At 36.8% G+C, this 25851-nt stretch overlaps 1 protein-coding gene across 3 annotated transcripts in view; it reads left to right on the top strand.

Annotated features, from left to right (window-relative positions):
* Atad2b (ATPase family AAA domain containing 2B) overlaps positions 1-25851 on the top strand; it is a 134207-nt gene that overhangs the window by 52059 nt on the left and 56297 nt on the right. For all 3 annotated transcript variants that reach the window (XM_051181697.1, XM_051181696.1, XM_051181695.1), the window contains exons 14-17: positions 7169-7328; positions 10239-10329; positions 15003-15314; positions 20268-20403. In XM_051181697.1, the coding sequence (XP_051037654.1) occupies positions 7169-7328; positions 10239-10329; positions 15003-15314; positions 20268-20403 (699 nt within the window). The remainder of the gene's footprint in view (positions 1-7168; positions 7329-10238; positions 10330-15002; positions 15315-20267; positions 20404-25851) is intronic.

Here is a 25851-nt window from a genome sequence, read left to right as displayed (position 1 = left end):
AGTTAAGCTGTCTGTATGTGTTTCTGCAACCTGGTCTTGTCCTCTCCATCTGCATCTAGGTTCTAGTTCGACTCAGTGTTTATGTATGGGTGTTTGCTCCTGTTACCAACAGGCATTATTAGTTGAGGGCTCCATGGAGAAGTTAGTTGATGATCTCACTCTCCGGGAAGGGCATTTATGATAGCCTTTCCACGGAAGCTCAAATTGTTAGTTGGCAGCAGTCTTGTCGTTCTCTAGACTTTCTTTGTTCAATTTTATCTTCAAACCAATATTGGCTCCCTCTTTTATGTTCTCTCTCTCTGTCTCTGTCTCTCTCTCTCTCTCTTTCCTGTCTTCTATTTCTAACCAGGCTCAATCTTCCTGGTCCTACATGTTTTCCTTTCCTCCCCCTTGTTATCTCCTACTTCTCTCTCCATTCGCTGCCCCCCCCCACTTCCCCTGAGCTCTGGGGGACTTGTCCCTTCCCGGTTCTGTAAGGGACTTTATATGAATCTCTTAGAATATACCTTGTATCCTAGTTCTTCTGGTGGTGTGAATTATAGGCTGGTGATCCTTTGATCTAGGTCTAAAATCCATATATGAGTGAGTACATACTGTGTTCCTCTTTTTGTGACTGGGTTACCTCATTCAGGATGGTTTCTTCAAGTGCCATCCACTTGCCTGAGAAATTCAAGATACCATTATTTTTTTCTGCAGAGTAGTATTCCATTGTGTAGATGTGCCACATCTTCATTAACCATTCTTCAATTGAGGGGCATCTAGGTTGCTTCCTGGTTCTTGCTATTACAAATAGTGCTGCTATGAACATAGTTGAACAGATGTCTTTGTTGCATGGATGTGGATCATTTGGGTATATGCCTAAGAGGGGGATTGCCAGGTCCTGTGGTAAACTAATTCCCATTTTCCTGAGGAACCGCCATACTGATCTCCAAAAATGGCTGTATGAGTTTCCACTCCCACCAGCAGTGGAGGTGTGTTCCCCTTTTGTCCACATCCTCTCCAACATGAGTCATCATTGGTGTTTCTAATTTTAGCCATTCTGGCAGGTATAAGATGGTATCTCAAAGTTGTTTTGATTTGCATTTCCCTGATAGCTAAGGATGTGGATCATTTTCTTAAGTGTCTTTCAGCCTTTTTGATTTCCTCTATTGAGAATTCTTTCTTCAGTTCTGTACCCCATTTTTAAATAGGGTTATTTGGTGTTTTGTTGGCTAGTTTCTTGAGTTCTTTGTTTATTTTGGAGATCAGCCCTTTGTCGGATATAGGATTGGTGAAAATCTTTTCCCAGTCTGTGGGCTGCCGTTTGGTCTTGTCCACTGTGTCCTTTGCCTTACAGAAGCTTCTAAGTTTGAAGAGGTCCCATTTATTAATTGTTTCTTTCAGTGTCTGTGCCCCTGGAGTTATGTTCAGGAAGCGGTCTCCTATACCAACTTGTTCAAGGGTACCGCCTACTTTCTCTTCTAAGAGGTTCAATGTGGCTGGATTGATGTTGAGGTCTTTGATCCATTTGGACTTGAGTTTTGTGCATGGCGACAGACATGGGTTTATCTGCATTCTTCTACACAACCTCATCCAATTGTGCCAGCACCATTTGTTGAAGATGCTGTCTTCGCCCCATTGTATAATATTAGCTGTTTTGTCGAAAATCGGGTGTTAATAGGTGTGTGGGTTATTATCAGGATTTTCAATTCAATTCCATTGGTCTACTTGTCTATTTTTGTGCCAATACCAGGCTGTTTTCAGAACTATAGCTCTGTAATAGAGCTTAAAGTCAGGAATGGTGATGCCCCCTGAATTTCTTTTATTGTATAGGGTTGTTTTGGCTATCTTGGGTCTTTTGTTTTTCCATATAAAGTTGATTATTATCCTTTCAAGGTTGGTGAAGAATTGTGGTGGGATTTTAATGGGGATTGCATTGAATCTGTAGATTGCTTTTGGCAAGATTGCCATTTTTACTATGTTTATCCTACCTATCCAAGAGCATGGGAGATCTTTCCATTTTCTGGTATCTTCTTTAATTTTTTTCTTTAGAGCCACAAAGTTCTTATTATATAGGTCTTTTACTTGTTTAGTAAGCGTTACACCAAGATACTTTATGTTGTTTGTGGCTATTGTAAAGGGTGATGTTTCTCTGATTTCTTTCTCTGTCTCTTTGTCGTCTGAAAAAAAGTAGGGTTACTGATTTTTTTGAGTTTATCTTGTATCCTGGTAGTTTGCTGAAGGTGTTTATCAGCTGTAGGAGTTCCCTGGTAGAGTTTATTGGGTCGCTTATGAAAACTATCATATCATCTGCAAATGGAGACAATTTGACTTCTTCCTTTCCAATTTGGATCTCCTTGATCTCCTTTTGTTGTCTTATAGCATTAGCTAGAACTTCTAGTACGATATTGAAAAGATATGGAGAGAGAGGGCAGCCTTGTCTTGTTCCTGATTTTAGAGGAATTGGCTTAAGTTTCTCTCCATTCAGTTTGATGTTGGCAGTTGGTTTGCTGTATATTGCTCTTATTATGTTTAGGTATGTTCCTGTTATCCCTGATCTCTCCAAGACCTTTATCATGAAAGGGTGTTAAATTTTGCTGAAGGCTTTTTCAGCATCTAGGGAGATAATAATATGGTTTTTCTTTCTCTGTTTGTTTATATGGTGGATCACGTTGATAGATTTTCATATGTTAAACCATCCCTGCATTCCAGGGATGAAGCCTACACTTGGTCATGGTGGATGATTTCTCTCGTGTATTCTTGAATTCGGTTTGTCAGTATTTTATTGAGTATTTTTGCATCGATGTTCATCAGGGATATTGGTCTGTAGTTTTCTTTCTTAGTTGTGTCTTTGTGAGGCTAGGGTACCAAGGTTATTGTGGCCTCATAAAAAGAGTTTGGCAATGAACCTTCTGTTTCTATCTTGTGGAACAGTTTGAGGAGTAGTGGTATTAGTTCTTCCTTGAATGTCTGGTAGTATTCTGCATTGAATCCATCAGGCCCTGGGCTTTTTTTTGGTTGGAAGGCTTTTGATGACTGCCTCTATTTCATTGTGGGTTATAGGTCTATTTAAGTTGTTTTTCTGTTCTTGATTTAATTTTGGTAAATGATAGTTATCCAGAAATTTGTCCATTTCCTTTGAATTTTCAATTTTTGTGGAATACAGATTTTCAAAGTATGACCTGAAAATTGTCTGGATTTCCTCTGTGTCCGTTGTTATGTTCCACTTTTCGTTTCTGTAATTTGCATGTTCTCTCTCTGCTTTTTCGTTAATTTGGATAAAAGTTTGTCTATCTTGTTGATTTTTCTCAAAAAACCAACTCTTCGTTGATTTTTTTTTTTTTTTTTTTTTTTTGGTATTGTTTTCCTGGTTTCTATTTTGCTGATTTCAGCCCTCAAGTTGATTATTTCCTGGCGTCTACTCCTACGGGGTGAGTTCGCTTCTCTCTTGCGCTGTTAATTCTCTTATGTGACTATCCTCTGTTTTCTTCATATGGGCACTTAGTGCAATGAACTTCCCTCGTAGCACTGCATTCAAGGTGTCCCATAAGTTTGGGTATGTTGTGTCCTCATTCTCGTTGAATTAGAAAGTCCTTAATTTCGTTCATTATTTGTTCTTTCACCCAGGAGTGGTGCAATTGCACATTGTTCAGTTTCCATGAGTTTGCAGGTTTTCTGCTATTTGTGTTGTTGTTGAATTCCAATTTTAAAGCATGGTGGTCTGATAATGTACAGGGGACTATTCCTATTCTCTTGTATCTGTTGAGGTTTGTTATGCCACCTAGTATGTGGTCGATTTTAGAGAAGGTTCCATGTGGAGCAGAGAAGAAGGTATATTCTTTTGTCTTTGGATGGAATGTTCTATAGATGTCTGTTAACCCCAGTTGAGACATAAATTCTGTTAGTTCTTTTGTTTCTTTGTTGAGTTTCTGATTTGTGGTCCTGTCTAATGTTGAGAGTGGTGTATTGAAGTCTCCCAGTATAAGTGTGTGAGGTTTTATATGAGGTTTGAGTTTTAGTAGTCTTTCTTTTACGAATGTGGGTGACTTTGTATTAGGGGCATAGATGTTCAGAACTGAGACTTTGTGTTGATGGATTTTTCCTGCGATGAATATGAAATGACCGTCTTCATTTCTTTTGATTAATTTTGGTTTGAAGTCTAACTTGTTAGATATTAGAATAGCTACGCCTGCTTGCTTCTCATTTCCATTTGATTGGAAAATCTTTTCCCAACCCTTTACCCTGAGGTAATGTCTATCTTTGAAGCTTAGATGTGTTTCTTGTATGCAGCAGAAGGATGGATTCTGTCTTCGTATCCATTCTGTTAGCCTGTGTCTTTTTATAGGTGAGTTAAGACCATTAATGTTGAGGGTGAGTAAGGACCATTGATTGTTGATGCTTGTTTGATTTAGGTTTGTGGTTGGCAGTGGTATTGTGAATATATTAGTTCTGCTTTACCCTTGGTTTCTGGTGTAGTTGGATTATCTGTTGCCTACATTTTTGTGGGCGTATTTACCTTCCTTGGGTTGGAGTTTTCCTTCCAATACTTTTTGTAGGGCTGGATTTTTAGATACGTATTGGGAAAATCTGGTTTTGTTATAAAATATCTTGTTTTCTCCATCTATATTGACTGAGAGTTTTGCTGGATATAGTAGCCTAGGCTGGCATCCATGTTCTCTTAATACTTTTAGAACATCTATCCAGGACCTTCTGGCCTTGAGGGTTTCCATGGAGAAGTCAGGTGTAATTTTGATAGGTCTGCCTTTATATGTTACCTGTCCTTTTTTCTTTACTGCTCTTAAGTGTTTCTTTATTCTGTATGCTAGGTGTTTTGATTATTATATGTCGAGGGGTCTTTTTTCCTTGTTCCAGCCTATTTGGGGTTCGGTATGCTTCTTGTACTTTCATGGGCATGTCCTTCTTCAGATTTGGAAAGTTTTCCTCGATGATTTTGTTGAATATGTTTTCGGCACCTTTGAGCTGGGCTTCCTCACCTTCCTCTATGCCTATTATTCTTAGGTTTGGCCTTTTCATGGTGTCCCACATTTCCTGGATGTTTTGTGTTAAGGATTTGTTGGATTTATGATTTTCTTTGGTTGATGAATCTATTTCTTCTAGTTTATCTTCTGTGCCTGAGATTCTCTGTTCCATCTCTTGAATTCTGTTGGTTATGCTTGTGTCTGTAGTTCCCGATTTTTTGCCCAGTTTTTCTATTTCCAACATTCCCTTCGGTTTGTGTTGCCTTTATTTTCTCTATTTCAGTTTTTAAGTCTTGAACTGTTTCCTTCACCTGCTTAATTTTTTTTCCTTAAGGAATTTGTTCATTTCTTCCACTTTTTTGTTTGTTTTTTTCCTCCATTTCTTTAAGGGATTTTCTCACATCTTCTTTGAGGGCTTCTATCATTTTTATGATGGTAATTTTTAAGTCGTTCCTTTCTGCTTCCTCTGCTTTGTTGTTGTGTTCCGTTGTAGTTGGTGTAGATTCCCTAGATTCTGGTGGTGTCATGTTTGTCTTTCTGTTGTTAGGTGTTTTATTGTATTGCCTTCTTCCCATAGCTTCTTCCAGTAGGTGTTGGTGGGGTCTCCCCTTCTCTCTATGGTACTTCCCTGGTGGGCTTATGTGGGTCAGAGATTCAATATCTGTAGCTCTGTGTGGTCCAAGCTCTCTAGGAGGTCTCTCCTCAGACAGGGACCCAAGGATGGGGTCAAGGCTGAGGATCCAGTAGAAGATGCCACGAGCCAATGCCTCTAGCCAATGGCTGGCAGAAGACAAAGGCTGAGCTGAAACTTGGGAAGGTTTTGCAGGATAGTCGGATGTCATTGGAAACTGGGAATCTCCAACTGAGGCCTCTTTCTTTAGCAGAGGCCCTGTTTTGGGGGGTCAAGGATCTTGCCGGCAGGAACTCAGAGTGGACCTGCAGAGATACGCAGATCTCTGGGAGGGGTTCGGGACTCCAGCAGAGGACTGGAGGTGGGGTCAGAGACCAAATAGGTGGAAATTACAGGTGGTCCCGCATGGATAGGCAGGTCTCCTTTGTCCAGAGTTGCTCTGAGAAGTCTCCGAAGTAGGGTGGACTCTTCATTTCACATTCTTGATTGCATCCTTTGACGCAGCAAAGTTTTACTTCAGATGTCTTATGACATTCATTTATTTTGTGGGTGTACATGTGTGTATGCCATGGCATGCTATGAAAGGTGTGCAACTTTTCATTAGTCAGTTCTCTATAACACAAAAAAATAAAAAGTCCCAAAGAAAGATACTGGGGTTTAAGCTTCAAGCTGATGATCAGAGAATCAAAGCAGCCAAGCCAGTAGGTCTTACATGTCTACCCAGGCTGAAGCAATTCTGACCTCATTGTGGCTAGAGACCAACATGCCCCATCTGAATATCTTTTTCCTATCTTATATACCTTTCTAGAGCTGGCTTAAAGGTATGGGATCCCAACTACTGAGATCTCCTTTGTGTGAGCTGTTTCTGTTTTAGACTGATTTCAGTCTTGTGTAGCCCTGGGTTGCCTTGGACTCTCAGAGATTCATCTGCCTCTGCGTCTTTAATACTGGGATTGAAGGTGTATGCCACCACTGCTGAGCTTCTATAGCTAACTAGTATGGCTGGCTTTGTGTTTTGATCTTTCAGGCAATCTTTATTAAATCATAAATAATATATCACCACAGTTCTTTCATCATGTGAGTTCTGGGGATCAAACTCAGATCATAAGGCCTACTGGCAAATGGCTTTATTCACTGATCCATATTGCCATTATATTTTGTACTTCTGAACATTAAACCAGGGCTTTGTATATGTTAATATGTTATTCAAGTGTTCTTTGACTTGCTTTTTAAAATATTTATTTTTATCTTAATTCCTCCCCCCTCCCTTTTTTTTTTCTTAGATATTCTTGATATGTTGACCAGTCTGGACTCCTGGACTTTGTCATGGAGTTGCAAACCCTGCTCAGATTTTAATTTCAATATTATCTTTTCTTTCTCTGTCTTTTCATCCTTACCCTTTTGGTAGCTGTGGTTAGATGTCTATTGCATTTTTTTGTGCACTTTCAATGTTGATTTCACTGTATAGTATTAGTATGCATTTGTGGTACAATTATTATATTATTATTTAATTCTTTATTATTAGCATTAATGTTTACTTTTTCTCTTTCATTAAGTTTTACATAAACTTTTTCAACAGCTCTATAGTGTCAACTCTCCTTGCTCTTATGGATGGATTAGATAATAGAGGTGAAATTGTTGTTATTGGTGCTACAAACAGACTTGACTCTATAGATCCTGCACTCAGGAGACCTGGTCGTTTTGACAGAGAATTCCTTTTCAACCTGCCTGATCAAAGGGTAAGAGTGTTTTTGTTTTGTTTTGTTTTTTGTTGTTGTTTTTGTTGACATATAGACATATAAAATATATACATATAAATACATGTATAGTAAGCTTGTAACTCAGTTACAAAGCATATACATTGAAGGTTATATTTTAATTGTTAATTTTTTGCTTGAGGAATATCTTAGTAATTTTTTAAAAATCCTGTGTTACATTCCTTATTAATGCTTGCCTATAATCATAGCACCTTAGGGGGACTGAGGCATGAGAATTCTAAGTTTGAGGCCAGCCTGGGCTATGTGGTATTTTAACAACTGGAACAGCAGCAGCAAACTATGTGAAAATTTTGAACAGTTAATTTTTTTGCTCTATTAGCACTTATCAGAATGTCAAGAACTTCAGAGAAAGGAAAGTTCCTGGTTGGGTTTCTGTGGATGCTTATTTGCTGCCCCTCCTTCCAGTGAAGCAATTATCATGTATACTTAGTGTGTGTCTCTAGTTGGTCCCATAAACTTTTAAGAAACATTTATTTATTTTTTATTTTATTAATATGAGTATTTTGCCTCATGTATGTAAATGCACTGAGTGCAAGCCTGGTACCCGTGGAGGCCTGAAGAGGGTACTGGATCCCCTGGAACTGAAGTTACAGGTGACTATAAGTCACTATGTAGGTGGTAGGAGCTGAACGTGGGTCCTCTGAAAGAGCAGCCAGTGTTTTTTACTGCTGAGCCATCTTTTCTGCCTCCCTTCCCTAAAAATATGTCCATAAATATCCTATGCCGAAATTTTTATAGCTAACATATGAATTCTAGCTAATTAAAAGCAGTAAATGTTATTCATTTTATTTGTAGTATTTAAAACATATAGTATTTTTGAGCGGTGGTGGCACACACCTTTATTCCCAGCGCAGGGGAGGCAGAAGCAGGGGAATCTCTGTGACTTCGAGGCCAGCCTGATGTATATGGATCTAGTTCGAAGACAGGCTTCAAAAGCTATACGGAGAAACCCTGTCTTGGAAAGAAAGAAAGAAAGAAAGAAAGAAAGAAAGAAAGAAAGAAAGAAAGAAAGAAAGAGGGAGAGAGAGAGAGAGAGAGAGAGAGAGAGAGAGAGAGAGAGAGAGAGAGAAAGATGCAGTCTTTAAAGAATGCTTCCTTAAGACAGAATAATATGTTAACATTTATTATAGAAATTGTTATTTAGTATGTTATAAAGTTCTTTCCTCCTTATTTATACTTGAAATTTTTATTGTTAGTCTTGATTTGATTTATTTCTTGAATTTCTATGAGAACTCATATTTCAGAGGAGATACTGTGTATGAAATGTGAATTGCCTGATTTGTATACATAGACATAGAAGCCTCCATAATTAGGAGTATAGAAGAGCATAGGATACCCTTTACTACTGTCATTGACTTAGATTTGGATCTAAAAACTTTTTTTGAGACAGGGTTACCCTGTGCAGCCCTGACTGTCCTAGAAGTCTGTATAGACCTTGCTGACCTCACATTCACAGAGATCTGGTAGTCTCTGCCTCCCAAGTGCTGGGATTAAAGGTGTGCACCACCACTCCCTGTCCATAAACTAATTTAAAGGCTTTAAAAATGGTACTAGGTTTACCTTTGTTAGGACAGCATATATAGACCCTCTAACATTCTTTAAAATATTTCAAATTTATTCTTTGATAATTTCATACTTTTTATTCAATATGTTTGATCATATCTACCCATTTTCTGCCTTCAAATTGCCCCAGAGTCTCCATCTCTGACAGCCCATCTTCCTAACTTCATATTAAGTCTCTTGTCCCCTTTAAAAAATTATCTCACTGAGTTGACTTAGTGCTGCTGATATACACAAAAATAAATGGATTTGAGGTCATTCAGTAGAGTATGGACAACCTACCAGTGGCCATACCCCCAAGAAAAAGTAATTGTCCTTTCTTATCAGCTGCCCCTTGCTCCTCACCTAGGGTGGGGCTTTTTGCAATACTCTTCCATCCATGCTGCAGTTTTGACTGGTTTGACTTTTTGCAGATCTTATGCAGGTAATGCTGCTGTGAATTAATGAATGTAATAACTTTATTATGTTAGCAAATAACATTTCACAGCACTTACCCTTCTCACCCTTATATTCTTTCTGCCCCTTATTCCTTTTTTTTCTTACTAGGTGTGTGAATGTCTGTGTGAGTATAGAAGTCAGATCTCTTGGAACTGAAATTACTGATAGTTGTGAGCTACCATGTGGGTGCTGGGGATTGAACCCAGGTCCTCCAGAAGAAAAACAAGTGCTCTTAACCCTTGAGCCATCTCTCCAACCCTTCTGCACCTTCTATGATGTTCCCTGAGGCTTGGGATGGGGTTGGGGGTGGTTATAGTCTCACTTGCATTGCCCAGGTGTGTGTCAGTGCCTAGAGTTGGGCTTAGTTGTAGGTGCAAAGACCAAAGTGGCCACTTGAGTTTGTGACATCTAACAGCAGCCTAGGCACAGGGTTTTGGCTCTACCAGTACAGGGAGCATATGCTTAGTTCAAAAAGAAAAGTGGCTCTAAAATGTTTTCCTGTGATGTGACATGTTTGTATACACCCCTGTCTATACCCTAATAATAGTAAACAAAATTTAAAAAGTGGTATGGTAGAAAAGTAAAAATTTAGTTCGAAATTCTAGTCACACATTAGTGATTTATTTATTTTATGCTACCACTTTACTAAGAAGTAAAGTTTCTTTACTTCTTAGAACATTGACTGTCTCAGCTTATGAAACAGAGACAAAAATCTTTGGTTTTTTAACTCATGGGTTGGTTTGGATGCCAAGGTGTTTAAGTTTCTTTTAAAAAAAAATGTAACAACTTGGTGTGTGGGTTACAGTCAGAATTTGTTGCGGCTAATACATGAGAAGTCGGTGCTGTCTTATGTCACTCTTCTCTTTTTCCTAGGCCAGAAAACACATCTTACAGATCCACACCAGGGACTGGAACCCAAAACTGTCGGATGCTTTTTTAGGAGAACTGGCAGAAAAATGTGTTGGTGAGTGTTCCTTGCTGAATTTTCTGCTGTTATTGCCTGCTCTGCTCAGCTCCTGTTCCCCTTATCTTCAAATGTGAATGAGTACAGTTCGTCTTTAATTGTGTGACAGATGGCTCTGCATTCATATTTAAAAGTTACAGAAATGTTTCACCTGAAGTTTGAACACATCATAGTTGAATTTTTATCATATCAGTTGTTTGATGAACAAAGCTTAGTAGTAGCATGGCTTTCATTGAATGCTGACTGTCCTTCATAGGTCTCCTTTTAGAAATTATCCCTTTCTCAGAAATTTTACTAGCAAAAATAAACCTAAGAGAAAAAGGTCCATGTAGATGGCAGGACTGCAGTCTCCTATGCTTTATGGACAGGAAAAATGGGCTCAGTTTTATTCCTGTGATCTAAAAAGAGGTTGGCTGGAGGGGTTGTCAAAGAAAAAACTATTATTTGCCAGTATTGCCTCAAATATAAAACTTTTCTATTTAGTTTAAATTCATCACAGTGAAAAAACCTCACCCACATAGTAAATAAGCATTGCTGTCCTAAAAAGTTAAGAACGTTGATAACCACAGGAGATGGAACTCATGGCTTTCTTTCTAATTAGGTTTGAAATAAGAGATGAGTAGTAAGTAACTGAATAGACACCAAGGAAATATCCCTTCCTCCTTCCTGGCAAGAGAGCATGCACCAAACCTGGTTCATGTTTTGCTTTCAGACTTTGCAAAATATAAAAAAAAAAAACAAACAAGAAAAACTATATATCCATGAACATTTTAAGCATGAAGAAATCCCTCAAATAAATCCACTAATAACATCTACTTGGGAACATTTTAAAGTTACCAAAACAAAAAAGAACAACTTAGTTTAAAAAAAATTGTGATCCACTATCAAATAAATAACTAAAACATAAATAGAACATTAGTCCATTCAGTTAGCTACATCCGAATTATCCTCTTCATCCACAGGGACTTCCATCTCCGAAGCAGCATCCCTCAGCTTTTGAACCACAAAGACCTCGACATCTTCTGGTGAGGAGAAAACGTAAATCTCTCCAGCACTACTCCAGTTTAAGCTTTGCCTGGTATAAGAGAGCATGCGCCAAACCTATTTCATGTAAATTTGGCTTGATCTTTGCAAAGCCTTGTGCTGCTTTATGGAAGAGGGTGGTACTTGGTTAAAATATAAAACAAAACCAATCTTTCCCTTTTTGAGAGATTTATCCCCATTTATTTATCATATTATGGTATTAAGAGTTCAGATCAGACTGGGAAACCTTTGTAGATTTTTCTGTGAACCTGTCACAGAATGATCCTTAACTGAAGGATACAAAAGTCAGGAAGTCAGACATCCCTGAAGAGATAGCTATTCTAAACTCACTTGCTATTTACCCTACCTTCCATCTGAGATGTTACACACTGCAATTTAATCACTCACCCTAAATATTAGTCCTAGTTTCCGTATATGTTTCCCAAGGTCAATCAGTATCCTCCCTTTTCCAAGTGATTTATTTTAGCTTATATTTTGTCTTTAAAGATGTAATTTCTTACTGGACTGAAAACTTCTCTTGCCTTTCCCTTTTCCATGGAGTGGCAATGTAGTTAGTATGTACATCTGCATATATACCATTAGCGTCCTGGAGAGTGATATAAAAATCCCTTGTAATTAAATGACTATGTATTCAGTTATGGCATTTATTTTATTTAAGAAACTAGTTCATATTAAAAATAGTCAAATGCAGGTCTTCAAGTAAATAGAACAATAATGAATTTTGTTTTTGTCTTTTGTTTTTCGAGACAGGGTTTCTCTGTATTGTTTTGGAAGCTGTCCTGGAATTCGCTCTGTAGACCAGGCTGGCCTTGAACTCAGAGATCCGCCTGCCTCTGCCTTTCAAGTGCTGGGATCAAAGGCGGGTGCCACCAACGCCTGGTTAATAATGAATTTTAAATTCATTTTGTATATTACTTTATGTGTTTCAACATGTATGGTTTCATGAACTGAAATTTATGCCTAACTAAAGATTTTGCAGTCTTGATGAATATCTGCAAGGATAGTTGGCCTTTTATAGGCTATGGATTTGGTAACTTTTACCTTGAAATAACTTGGAGGCTTTTGCATGCATATCAGGTATGTTTCTTAAGCAGTAAAGAAACTTTAAAAAAAAAAAAAAAAGCTGCTTGCTGTCAAGAATGTTTGCACAAGTAATAGGATTTTACAATTAGTAAAAAGATTAACTATTTTTTAAAATTTATTTTCAATGAGAGGCTTAAAGCAAAGAAATCATGTCTATGAAGTATCCGTATTGTGAGCCTTCATTTTGTTTGAAGCAGGCAGTGGTTGTGCATGCTTTTAATCTCAGCATTTGGAAGGCAGAGGCAGACACATCTTTGTGAGTTCAAGGCCAGTCTGGACTATAGAATGAGTTACAGGACAGCCAGGGTTGTTACACAGAGAAACCATGTCTTGAAATTACCACCCCTCCCCTTTTTTTTTAGGAAATTTGTAACTTAATAGTAATAAAAAGAATCGTTTTCCTTTACTTCTGCCTGTTTGTGTCCAGTAGAGCCTTGCTTAGTAGTGAAGTCTGGGTTATGAAGAGGGATGCTTATTTTTTACATATCAACTTTGAACTATTAAATGGCTGCAGTACAATTCCAGTATCTTCTGTTTTCAGAACCAGAATACTCTTGACAGAACAAGTGTGTGCTTTGAATTACAACAGAGCAAGCTCTATCTAAGAGGCCTCTGTTCATCCAAAGCTTAGCAATTTTAGCTGTGATTCTTCTGATGCACCTAATTAAGTATTTGAATTTAGTGAAGCATATATAAGTGAGTGGTTCTCAACCGTTTTGTGATACAGACTAATTTTCTAAATATTCCCAAGATACACTCAAAATTTTAAGCCCTCAGAGATTGTAATTCACTATTCTGGGACCTGAGAGTTTGTATTTATGTTTCAATTTTACTGTTCATTCTGATGACTTTTTAAGTTGAAAATCACAGATACATGCCTGTAACACTTTCTCACAAGCAAAAGTAAATATTTCCCATCTTTTCTGGTTATAATGATAATCCACTGATACTTTACTTTAGAAAATGGGGTCTGTTATTGTTAATAAATCTAATTATGTGGACTAGATTAGGAAAGAATAAATAGTATATTGCTATTGTATATAATTAGTATGTTATTATGGGATTCTTGGAGAATTTATGACTGAATAATCCTGTAGTTGCTGTTTCGTCTTGCTAGCCTCTGAGCTCCCTGTTGACTTGAGCCTCTGTTGTAGAGGACACTGCATGCTCATAACTGTGCAGATGTTTATAAAAAACAGAAATGTGATTGTTCTTATTTGACGATGGTACTTTAGTTTTACAAAATTCACATACTTTATTTTCTTTTCTAACTTTATGCAAGTATTCTGTATTCATTTTGTTGAAAGTGTAACAACTGTACATCAAAGAAAAATATACTTAAAAAAGATGAATGAAGAAGTATAAAATAGTAGTGATAAACCTGTTTTGAAGAATTATTTGGGAAGTAGATTGTTATAATATTTATGCTTAATCTGTTCAATTTTGAAGGCAAATTCTCACAGACAAAATTTTCCACTCTAACTTGTCAGATATTTTTTTTTTGGTAATTGCCAATATCTTTTTGGTATTTGTAAGATGCATAAGGTCAACATGAAGTGTAGAGAGAAAGATTTTAGGCACACTGTTCTATAACTTGTTCAAATGGCTCCCCCTGCTGGCTTTACTGATAAATGTGACCAAGTGAATTTAATTGCTGATAGGAAAAGCCAGTTTGTGGTTAATCTTAAGGTTCCCCATCTCCCCCCCTTTTTTTTTTTATTCTTTTGTGACAGGAGCTTTTAGTAGATCATGCTTTTTTTTTTTAAAGTATATATTTTTTAGGATTAAATGTATATATAATGAAAGTCAGTGTGGAAAAACTGTAGAGTTTTTGTTTTGTTTATTTTCTTAATCCCTTTAATGCCTTTGCAGTTGTTGGGTGAATTACAGTGTTTTGGGTAGTTCATGTTAACTACTGTTGCACTATTCTCAGATTTGATAGCAAATACGAGTTTTTTTTTGTTTTTTAAACTTGTACACATCTTTGTACCATTCTTTCATGTGTTTAGGAGTTAGTAATATTAGAAAAAATAAGCCAGGAGTGGTGACATACAGCTGTAATCACAGGTACTTGCAAGTCCAGGGCAGGAGGATCACAAGTTTAAGGCCAGCCTGGGCAATTTAGGGAGATTTTTGTTTCAGTAAAATCAAAGAGTCAGACTAAAAGTGTGTGCCAGTGGTAGAGTGTTAGGTTTAAGTACTGATTAAGAATAGTGATGAAAGATTGAAATGAAACTATAGTTGTTTGGGAATTTGCCTTGAAGAAAGCTGTGCACTGTAACTAGTGGTTTCTGACACACAGTACAGGACTTTCTTGCATTTCTATTGTTAGTTTTTATGTTTTTGTTAATTTAAAAAACTAAAAACATTTTCAGCCTTAAGTACTTACTAGTAAGTGAACATTTTTGTCAGGTGATTTTAAAGTGTTACTTTTAATTTCGCTGACTTGTGTTATTATTTTAGATAGAGATATATGTATTAATAAACCATAAAGGTACTTGGAACAATTAATGTAACTCTGTTACTTTTCTCCTTTTGTGCATTAGGCTACTGTGGAGCTGACATCAAGGCCCTGTGTACTGAAGCTGCCCTGATTGCCCTTCGGAGGCGTTACCCACAGATCTATGCTAGCAGTCATAAACTGCAGCTGGATGTTTCCTCTATAGTGCTCAATGCCCAAGACTTTTACCATGCGATGCAGAACATCGTGCCTGCTTCCCAACGTGCTGTGATGTCTTCAGGACAGGCGCTGTCCCCCATTATAAGGCCATTGTTAGAAAGAAGCTTCAACAACATCTTAGCAGTTCTGCATAAAGTATTTCCTCATGCAGAAATTAGCCAGAACGACAAGAAAGAAGGTACTATAAACTACTTTTTTTATAGTGTGAAAATAAGAAAAAAGAAGTTACTTCATAAGATTAGTTATTTCAGAACTTTCATATTGCCCATATATGGTGGTTGTTTAGTGAATGTTTCTATCTCTTATGTGTAACCATATTAATATAGGAGTATTAATATAAGTAGAAAGTTGACTATAGTAATAAATAATAGCTTACATTTATTATAAATTGCTTGTACAAATTACCGTTCATTAATTCATACCACAATCCTGTTAGTTAGTTACCCCATCCATGTACAGAGGAGAAGATTAGGCACTTTGAAAAGTAATTTGGGTTATGTTAGGTCACTTAGTAAGATTTGAGCAAACTCCAACTCAAGGAGCTTGCCTGCATGGTTCATGCTTTGGGCCTGCATTGTTATAATGCTTCTGTGGATTCAGTTCATCAAATGTTTTGATGTTATTGACACAGCACTCTTGAGTGTGTTGTGCTGATTAAAATATAAACTGTTGGTAAGGGAGTAAATTTCAATCTGATTGTTTATGATTTTAAATTTAATTAACCTTCAAGATTAATTAGACTTTGGACCCAAGATAAAATTGGAGTGCCATTTAAAAAAGAACCACCCATTTTCCTGGTGGGGGGTAGGGGAGAGAAAGAGAATAGAAATTTATGCTGTAGATATGTCATTGAAGAAGCATGCTTGTCTAGCTTGTATGAAGTCCTCATTCAGTTCTCAGTCCTGTGTAAGTTGGACATGGTGCTGCATACCAGTTATCCCAGTACCGGAGAGGTGGAGGAAGCAAGATCAGGAGTTTGAGGTCATCCTTATCTGCATTTGGTGGGTAAGGCCAGCATGACTACATGAAACCTTGTCTAATAGGAAAAGAAAAAGAAAGAAATTTAGGTTTATGTTAAAATCAAGTAAGAACTATTAAGTTTGAAGGGGAAGTAGTGAGAGTTTTGTTTGTTTGTTTAAGACAGGGTCTCAACTATGTAGCCCTGGCTGGCCTGGGACTTACAACTCACAGAGATGCCTGCCTCTGCCTACCAAGTCCTGAGATTATAGGTGTGTGCCTGGTATGAAATAATGTATTTTGATTATTTTAATTTCCTCTTTATTTGGGGTATAGTTTATACCAAATAGAAAATTGTTCACAGAATTATAATATATCAAAATTTTTCGTTATTTAATGAATATCAAGTGAATGATTTCTGTTACAAGTGAGTAGTTTTTTCCGCCTGCCGCTGGTCTTGTCTCACTGCCGCGCCAGCCCCAATTAACACACAAAGACCCTATATTAGATACAATTCTGTTGGCCAATTACTTGTTTCTTATCTGCTAGCTCTGTCTTAAGTATTAATCCATTTCTATTAATCTAAGTATTCTTACCGAAGAGGGGCTGGCGAATATTATTCAGTTTGTCATTATAAATACATTTTTAAGATACTGTAATTATTTTTTAAGATTTATTTATTTTATGTGTTTGGTGCTCTATCTGCATTTCTGACTTTATGCCAAAGAGGGCATCAGATCCCATTATAGATGGTTGTGATCCACCACGTGGTTGCTGGAAATTGAACTCAGGCCCCCTGGAAGAGCTCTTAACCTCTGAGTGCTCTTAACCTGAGCCAGTTCTCCAGCTCCAAACTGCAGTATTATTTTGTAAAGGAAAATGTTGCATAAAATACTGCATAGAATACTTTGCTCCCTAAATTTCTTGTCAGGTAGGATGTGAGCAATTATCCTTGATCATGCCTAAGGCTCTCTACTATAGTTTGTGTGTGTGCTTGTCCAATGTGTTTTTACCTAAAACTTTTCACATAAAAAAGAAACTCCATTTATTCTGAGAGATTTTGGTAGTCTCTTCTCAGCTTGAAAATTTCCATTTTATGAAATTGTTACTTTTTCATATACTTTATTTTCATAAGTATAAAGTATGCTTTACTTCCAACCATTAAAAGCAAATGGTATATATTAGTAGAAGACAACTAAATTTTATTCAAATAAATACTTGTTTTCTCTACTTTATGTGTATTTTCTGGTTTGTTTTATTCTTCAATATTTTTCCTTACACTTGTTTTTTTCCTTGTTTGTGACATTATCACTCAAAATATTTTCAGTTATTTCCCACATTAATTTGAAACTATTAGTTTTCCTAAATGTCTAACTTTTAAAACGTTTTCCATTTTCATGTGTGTGTTGGCATGTATATGTTCTGTAAGTGGGTGCAATACATGTTGGTGTGTGTTCTTGTGGAAGTATGCAGTTGCTGTCAGGAATCATGCTTAATTTTACTTCTACCTAATTCATTGATGCAGAGTCCCAGCCAAACTAGAGATTGTCTAGTTTTGCTAGCCATCTTGCCCTGTGGATTTTGTTTCTGTTTTCCAAGGCTGGGATTATAGGAGGGATTCCTTCCATACCCACTTGCTATTTATGTGGGTTCTGCAGGTTGAACTCATGGCAGGCACTTTAACCCCTGGGGCAAGTCCCTAGTCCTGTATCTTATTTTTTTGAAAGTGATGACTTATTTCCTCTTCCCTTCCCTCCCTTTCTCTTCCTTTTCCTTAGACCCTTGACATAGGATCTTGCTATGTTACCCAGACTGACTTTGAGCTCCTGGGCTCAAGTGTCCTTCCAGTCCCAGTGTTCTGATCAGCTGAGAACACAGTGCTGCACTTGTGACCACAGCTGATTTCTGCCAATTCCAGTTTTTTTTTTTAATCTTCTGCACATAGAGCACTGCATTCATGTACTAAATTGGCACTTTTGATAGACACATGTGTGTTGTGTTTTTAGTGGAAATTTTAATTATAGTTAGTTCATTAAGTGGTTACCTTCAGGCCCTTGGAGGGACTAATTAATGCTCCTTGATTGCATGCACTTTTAACTCTGAGTGGACACTGACTTTCTATGTGTGTGTTTTTATTAAACTCTATGTGTATGTTTTATTAACTCTCTATGTGTGTGTGTTTATTAAAGGCTTACTTTATTATTTATTTTTGTTTCTTGACACAGTGTTTCTCTGTGTTGCTTTGGAGCCTGTCCTGGAATTAGTTCTGAAGTCCAGACTGGCCTGGAACTCACAGAGATCGGCCAGCCTCTGCCTGCCAAGTGCTGGGATTAAAGGCGTGCGCCACCAAGACTTATTTTATTTTTTAAATAAGTGGTTGGTTATATGTGGGTATGTGCACTTGAAGGCAGGTTTCTGCAGAGGCCAGAGGTGTTGGATCTCCATGGAGCTTATGTAAATGGAGTTCTTAATTGGTTTAAGTAATAAAAACCCAGAGTTGGATATGGAGGAAAATGCTGAGAGATCAGAGAGAAGGAGCAAACCACTGCTATACTTACCTCCTTAGCATCTGAGCAGACAAGATAGTGATTTCCTGTTCTCCCTGCTTATAGCTTGTGTCTGCCTAGCTAACTCATTTCCTGTCTGTCTATTCAGACCTCCACACCTCTATGGTTAGCTAGTGGCAATCTCCATTCTCTGACCCTCAGACTGGCTTTATTGTACAAGCAAGATATCACCACAAGCTCAAGTTACAGGCAGTTGTGAGCTGCTTGTTGTAGGTGCTGGGGACTAAGGTTAGGGCCTCAGCAGGATCAGCATGCTTCTTTTCTTTTTTTAAAAGATTTATTTTAATAGGGGCTGTGATGCAAGCTTTCTACAGATCATGACACAGAGTCTTACTATTAATGATGAAAGCTCAGCCTATAGCTTAGGCTTGCCTCTCTAACTCTTATAACTTAAATTAACCCATTTCTATTTATCTACAAGTTGCTACATGACTTATGGCTTTTACCTCTCTTTCTGCATGTCTTGTTCCCTCTGTTTCCAGCTGGCAGCTCCACCCACCATTCTTCTTCCCAGAGTTCTCTCTGTCCAGAAGCCCCTGCTATACCTCCTGCCTAGCTATTGGCCATTTAGCCTTTTATTAAACCAATCACAGTGACATATCTTTACACAGTGCAATCAGATATCTCACAACAGTGCTGGAGAGATGGCTCAGTGGTTAAGAACACCAGCTAGTCTTCCAGAGGTTCAATTCCCAACAACTACATGGTGGCTCAAAACCATCTGTAATGAGATCTGGTGCCCTCTTTTGGCATGCAGACATACATGCAAGAGGAATACTGTACATATAATAAATATTGAAGAAAAAAAAGATTTATGTGTCTGTGTGAGTATATGCTATATGTAGGCCAGAAGAAGGCATTTGATCCTCTGGTGCTAGAATTCAAGTGGCTATTGGCTACTTGACAAATGGGTGCTAGGAACTGAACCCTGGTCCTCCAGAAGAATAGCAACTATTCTTAATTCCTGAGGCATCTCTTCAGGTCTCTCAATTTTTTTTTTTTTTTTTTTTTTTTTCTTTATTTTTTAGAAAGGGTTCCAGTAAGTAGCATTTGCTTGCATGGACCTTGCTAAATAGACCAGCCTGGGCTTCAAACTCCCAGAGACCCACCTGCTTCTGCATGCCAAGTGCTGGGATAAAAATACTCTCCACACCCTAATGTCATCTTAATTAGGCAGGTTTTTGCTTGAAACATGATATAATTTAAAAAGTACAGGTCAGTTTGTTTACTGTTGCTTTTGTAAGAACTGGCCTTTGCTCCCTGCCTTATTAATTGAATGGGATATGAAATTGCGTGGGATATGTCAAGATTGAACTCACAGGACGAGTTTTATGATGGCACCATTTCTTTCCCAGACCATTAAGTCAGCAAAGTCTCCCAAATTACAGTTTTAAGTAAATGTGAATAACCTATCAGGGTGATAGAATCATGTTACTTACTTAACATTTATAAATATTTAAAATGCTACCATTTCATCAATTTGCTTGATTAATCTATATTTTTGCTAGATAATATATTAACTGATACCACTTGATTTAAACCCCATTTTAAGCATTTTATTACACAAATTTATAAGACTCATAATTCTTGTGTTTTTCTTTTGACAGATATAGAAACTCTAATTTTAGATGATAGTGAAGATGAGAATACGTTATCAATTTTTGAGACAAGTTGTCACTCAGGATCACCAAAGAAACCATCGACAGTTGCTGCTATAACTAAACCGTATCTTCACTTTACAATGTGAGTAATTTATATTAGATTTCCTTCTGGCCTTTTTTAACCTTACATTTAGAACACAGTGCAGTTTATTGGTGGTTATAGTCTTTTTTCTTTGCACACAATTCTAGAAAGTGTACTGTGTCTGCTTAATACAGCATTAGTTTACACTTCTAAATTTGAATGTTATTGTTTTTCTACCTGCTTTAATCTTTTTATTATTAGTGTATGGCAGCTTTTGTTGTAAACTACAGTGAGTAAACACTTTTCATGCAATTGTGATTTCAAATTAAGATAAAGTAGTATCATTACATAATTTGTACCATAGTTAAAGGACACTAAAGTTTAAGTCAGGTAAGTTTAAGCCTCTATGTTCAGGAGATTGCATTATGTATCTCTTTGTACCTTAGGCTGGCTTCTAACTCACTTTGTAGTTTGTCCTGGCTTGCCTCAAACTTGTGGTACCTCAACCTTCCAAGTGTGGGAATCATAGATGTGTGTCAATCAAAATGTTTGGCTGAATTATGTGTTTTTTTTTTAAAAATTTTTTTTTTTTATTTTTTATTATTTCATTTTTTCAGGGGAGAGCATGAACGCTTTAAAGTATTTTGAACAAGTTAAGCCTTCCCCCTTGTAGATTGTGATGAAAGTTGGTTTGACTGTATTTATATGCATTGTTAAACCTTTCTGTTTATCATGCTTCTCATTAGGAAGTTTCTTTTTCTTCTTTCTTTCTTTCTTTCTTTTCTTTTCTTTTTTTTTTTTTTTTTTTTTTTTGTTTCTGTGTCCTCTTTCTGCTTGCAGGGAAGTTTCTTAAACTAGTCTAGAATTTTGTGAATCAGTTTTGTTGATAATTACAGGCAAATTGAATAAACTGAATATTTTTTCTGCCCTTTACCTGCCTATCCTGTCTTGCTTAGGTTTTTAAAACAATTTTAGTTTTTTGAATTATGCATTAGCGAGTGATAAATTATCAGAAGTCTTGAAAGTGTTGCAAGATAAAGCCTGCCAATAAAGGAACACAAAATAGACTCTGTTGTTAGTAAACTGGTTTCCACAGCTATGTTTGATTTTTTTTTGGTGGGGGGGGGTTAGGATTATTCTGCTACTGGATTAATGTGTGCCTTTGGTCTAGCTTATTGGTTTATTTCTGCTTTCCTAAAATAATGGGTTTCATTTCAGCTCCCTTTACACAAGCTATTCGAGTTTCTCAATTAAATTGTTGTTTTGTAGAACAAACCTTTCTCCCATTCTTCTAAGGCAGGAGGCCTTAAATACACCATGTAGTTGAAGCTAATCTTTATCTTTTGATCTTCCCATCTCCAGCCCAAGTGCTTCACTAATATTCAGTAGTTTATCTCTTTGGTTACTGTTTCAAAACATTTTCTGTTTGTCCTTAGTATCCTAGGACTTATACTTGATGCTAAAAGCATGAGAAAGAGTTAAATACAACTTACTTTTTAGTCTGAAGAAATTTTTTGTAGCTGGCATTGGCAAAGGTTGTTATATGTTCCATGAAAGTTAAATTTCTGCTGGGAAGTGCAGGAAAGCTTTACAGGATGTGTAGTCACAGATGATGTTCACGTGATAATGAAGGTCTGGTGATATCTTATAACTTGCTGCAAACTATATATACTATGTGCTATATACATAAACCATGTATTTGCGGTATCATTTTATGAATTATGAGGTTTAAGCATCTGTAAACTTGAAAGGTCAGAAGTCCTTTTCTAGTGGATTGTAGGCTAAGGCTCTGCTGTTAGTTTCATGTCATACTCATTTATTATTATATTTATTTGTTATTTTGTTTATTTTTAGATAAAGTTTTGCTGTATAGCCTCGGATGGTCTTGAATTCACCATTTAGCCCCAAATTGACCACAAACTTGCAGAGGTCTTCTTATCTCAGCCTTCCAAGTCTGTGTGTGTGTACACATATACATACATATGTGCATACATACATGCATACATGCATAATATATGCATTTAGCTTAATTGGCTGGTAGTCATATTTTAGTTGGGTGACTTGACCATATGATATTTTCAAGTAGCATGCAGCTGAAAATAAAGGCCTTTAGCAAGGAGTATATATATATAGAATTGTTTGTTTGGTTTTGGTTTGAGTAGCATGTGTTACTATGCTGGGTCAATGGTGGTGGTAAGAAGAAAGCCTGGTGCAATGTGGCTCTGCAGTCAAGCTGGCTGGGACCCTGTTGGCAGGTTTCTGGGAATTGTCTCCCAAAACAGTACTGAAAATCTGTTTTTAAATTTAAGGATGTCAGTAGGTCAGTAAGTTAGCACCCTGGAAGATATATATTTATATATGATTTATATTGACATTGTAGATTAGAAACTTTCCAAGGTTTTACAAAGAAATAGTTTTGTTTTTTCTGATTAGAAAGATGATCTATGCTGTAGAAAATTCAAGTAATAAAGAAGAAAGTAAAAATTACACCCTTAGCAGCTGAAGGTAATATTTGTTGACTATATTTTCATGTTCTCTTTATGCATATGATTAGACTTATGCATTATTTCTTCCCACAAGTGAATGTAACTTGCTTTTAAAATGTCTTTATTCATTTATTGTGTGTGTGTGTATGTATGTATGTATGTATGTATGTATGTATGTGTATGTATATGTGTATGTATGTATACACATACCACATATATTTGGATGTCTGCAAAAACCAGAAGAGAACATCAGATCTCCTGAGCTGTAGTTTCATGCAGTTGTGAACCTCCTGACTTGGGTGCTGGTAGCTGAACTCAGGTCATCTGGTAAAGCAGCAAGTGTTTGGTTTTTAACATCTGAACCACATCCCCAGCTCTGCAACTTACTTCTGAAATTCATTATTCTGGGAATGTAATTCCATGTTAAGATATATTTAATGTTGATGACTCAGTTGGGAAAGCTATTGCCTGCAAGCATGGGATCTGAGTTTTGATCTGTAGCACACATGGAAAATGCTGGACATGGCAGCATGCACTTGTGATCTCAGCCCTGGGGAAATAGAGGTGGGCAATATCATGGGGCTCTCTACATGTTTACCCAAGCTTAATACCAAGCCTTAGTACTCATTGTGAGATTCTCTCATAAAGCAAGATGGATGGGCACACGTACATTCATGCACAAATACACACATACTCATTCACACATAGTACACACACAATTTAAAAGCTACATAAATTTTTTTTTTTTTTTAAAAGCTGGGCCTGGTGGTACATATTACATGCCTTTAATCAGTACTTGAGAGGCAGAGGCAGGAGGACCTCTGAGTTCAGTATGTTCTACATAGTGAACTCTAGAACAGCTAGAACTACATAGAGAAGCCCTGTCTGAAACAAAATCTAACACTACATAATATGTAAATGTTTAGATGTCCTACCCTTTATAGAATTTATAAAACAAGTTTTCAGTGATCATTTGTAACAGCACTAACCTAGATATCTTCCTAGGCTTTTACCCCATTATCCAATTCATAACTGAAGTAAATTTTAAAAGCAGATCTGTTTAAAAGGGTATTTTTGTTTAAAACCTTTCATGTAAGTTGCTAAATTGTTTTCTAGAAAGATTGTGCCACTTTACTTTTCCACTACCAATGTTTCGAGTGCTGTCTTTTTATACTTTTGTTAATTTTGAGCCATTCTTATCTCTGTCAATGTTGGGCATTGACAGAAATTATATATATATATATTTTTAAGCCAGATGTGGCTATGTATACCTGTAAACCTGGCATTAAAAGGAAACAGGCAGATTTTGAGAGCCTGCTGGCTAGCCAACCTGCCTGAAATGATGAGTTTTCAGTTTTGGTGGTAGAAAGTGATAAAAGAAGGTAAGTTAGGAACCTGACATTGTCTTCTGGCCCTATATGTTCACACCCACACATCACTTATATACAAAAATAAACATGAAAACACACACACACACACACACACACACACACACACACACACACACACACACACACACACATGCGGTCTTTTCTTTTAGGCTCTACTTTTTTTCCCTTAATGCAGTGAACTGAGGCTTTGAATGCTCTGTATTTGGAAACTTAAAATCCATCTTTATTATATTTGTGGTGCTGCTTCTTTTCCTTTTAAATTTTTTTTAGATTTGTATCTTTATGTGTATGTTTTGCCTATGTGTATGTCTTTGTACCACGTGTGCCTTGTGCCCGTGAAAGTTGGAAGAGGCCTTCAGATTGCCTGGATCTGGAGTTAAAGGTGGTTGTGAGCTACCATGATGGGCTAGGAATTGAAGCCTGTTCCTCTGTAAGAGCAATATATGCTCTTAATCACTGAGCCATCTTGCCAGCCCCATGAGCTGCTTTTCTTATATCAAATTCTTCAATTAATGTGATTTGTTTTCTGGAATGCCTGTTTTATCCTTCTGTGGTTTTGTGTATATGGTCATGTGGATGCAAATGCTTAGAGGTCAGAGGACATCCTTCAGCATCACTCTCAAAAGCCATTTACTCTGCTTTTTTTTTTTTTTTTTTTTTAAACAAGGTTTCTTATTGATTTGGAGCTTGCTGACTGGTCAGTGAGCCACAGGGATTTTCCTGATCCCACCACCTGGTGCTGTGATCCCAAACTCACTTCTAGGGCGTGAACTTTGTTCCTCATCCTTGTATGCCAAGCAGTGTACTGATTAATTTCCCAGTCCATTCTTTTGTTTCTTTTCTTTTGTATATCCATTTTTTTGTTAGTTGTTATTTTATAATAATATGCTTTCATTTTTGTATGTCATTTCTTAATGTGGCTTGAACCTGGGTTTTGCAGCCATATAGACCTGAGTGGGAGGGACTGTTTTGTTTGTTAGATTTGTGTCTTTAGTGTTCAAATCCTGGGCCTTTTGCATGTTAGTTAAACACTGCACTGAGCTAGCTATATCTTGAGCCTCTGAATGAGAATTTGAACTCTGCTCCTGTTTTGTACAATCTTACACCTAATTGCTCTGAGCTTTGGTTTCTTCATTTCCTTAATAAAATGAAACTATACATATCCTAGAATTTTCATGATAATTGAAGCCATATGTGATGGCTCACATCTATAATCCCAGAACTTGAAAGTGAAATGAAGCAGCAAGATTGTGAGTTGGAAACTCTCATGGGCTGCAATAGTGAGACTCTAAAAGCTATACGACTGAGGAAGATATCTATATGAGGAAGATATCTATATGAAGTGGTTGTTACCAAAATGTTTGAGTGGTCTAAATTAGCATATTTTCCCAAGATTTCTTAATGTCTCATTATTTTAGGTAATGTTGAAAGTAAGTTTTAATTTTCTCCCTCCAAAATTCTGTAGATTTTTTTAAATTAGAATTTATCAAATATATAAAATAAAGCATAAATGTTTAGTAAAAATTGGTTTAAAATTGGCATTTTTGTACATTAATAAAGTTCTAGTATGACTGAATATCATGCTTCTTGGTAAGATTATTTGCTAGTGTGTTACCTTTTATATTGTTTTT

This window comes from Phodopus roborovskii, unplaced genomic scaffold (assembly GCF_943737965.1).
Source record: "Phodopus roborovskii unplaced genomic scaffold, PHOROB, whole genome shotgun sequence".
NCBI lineage: Eukaryota > Metazoa > Chordata > Mammalia > Rodentia > Cricetidae > Phodopus > Phodopus roborovskii.
This window is presented reverse-complemented; position numbering and strand designations above follow the sequence as displayed.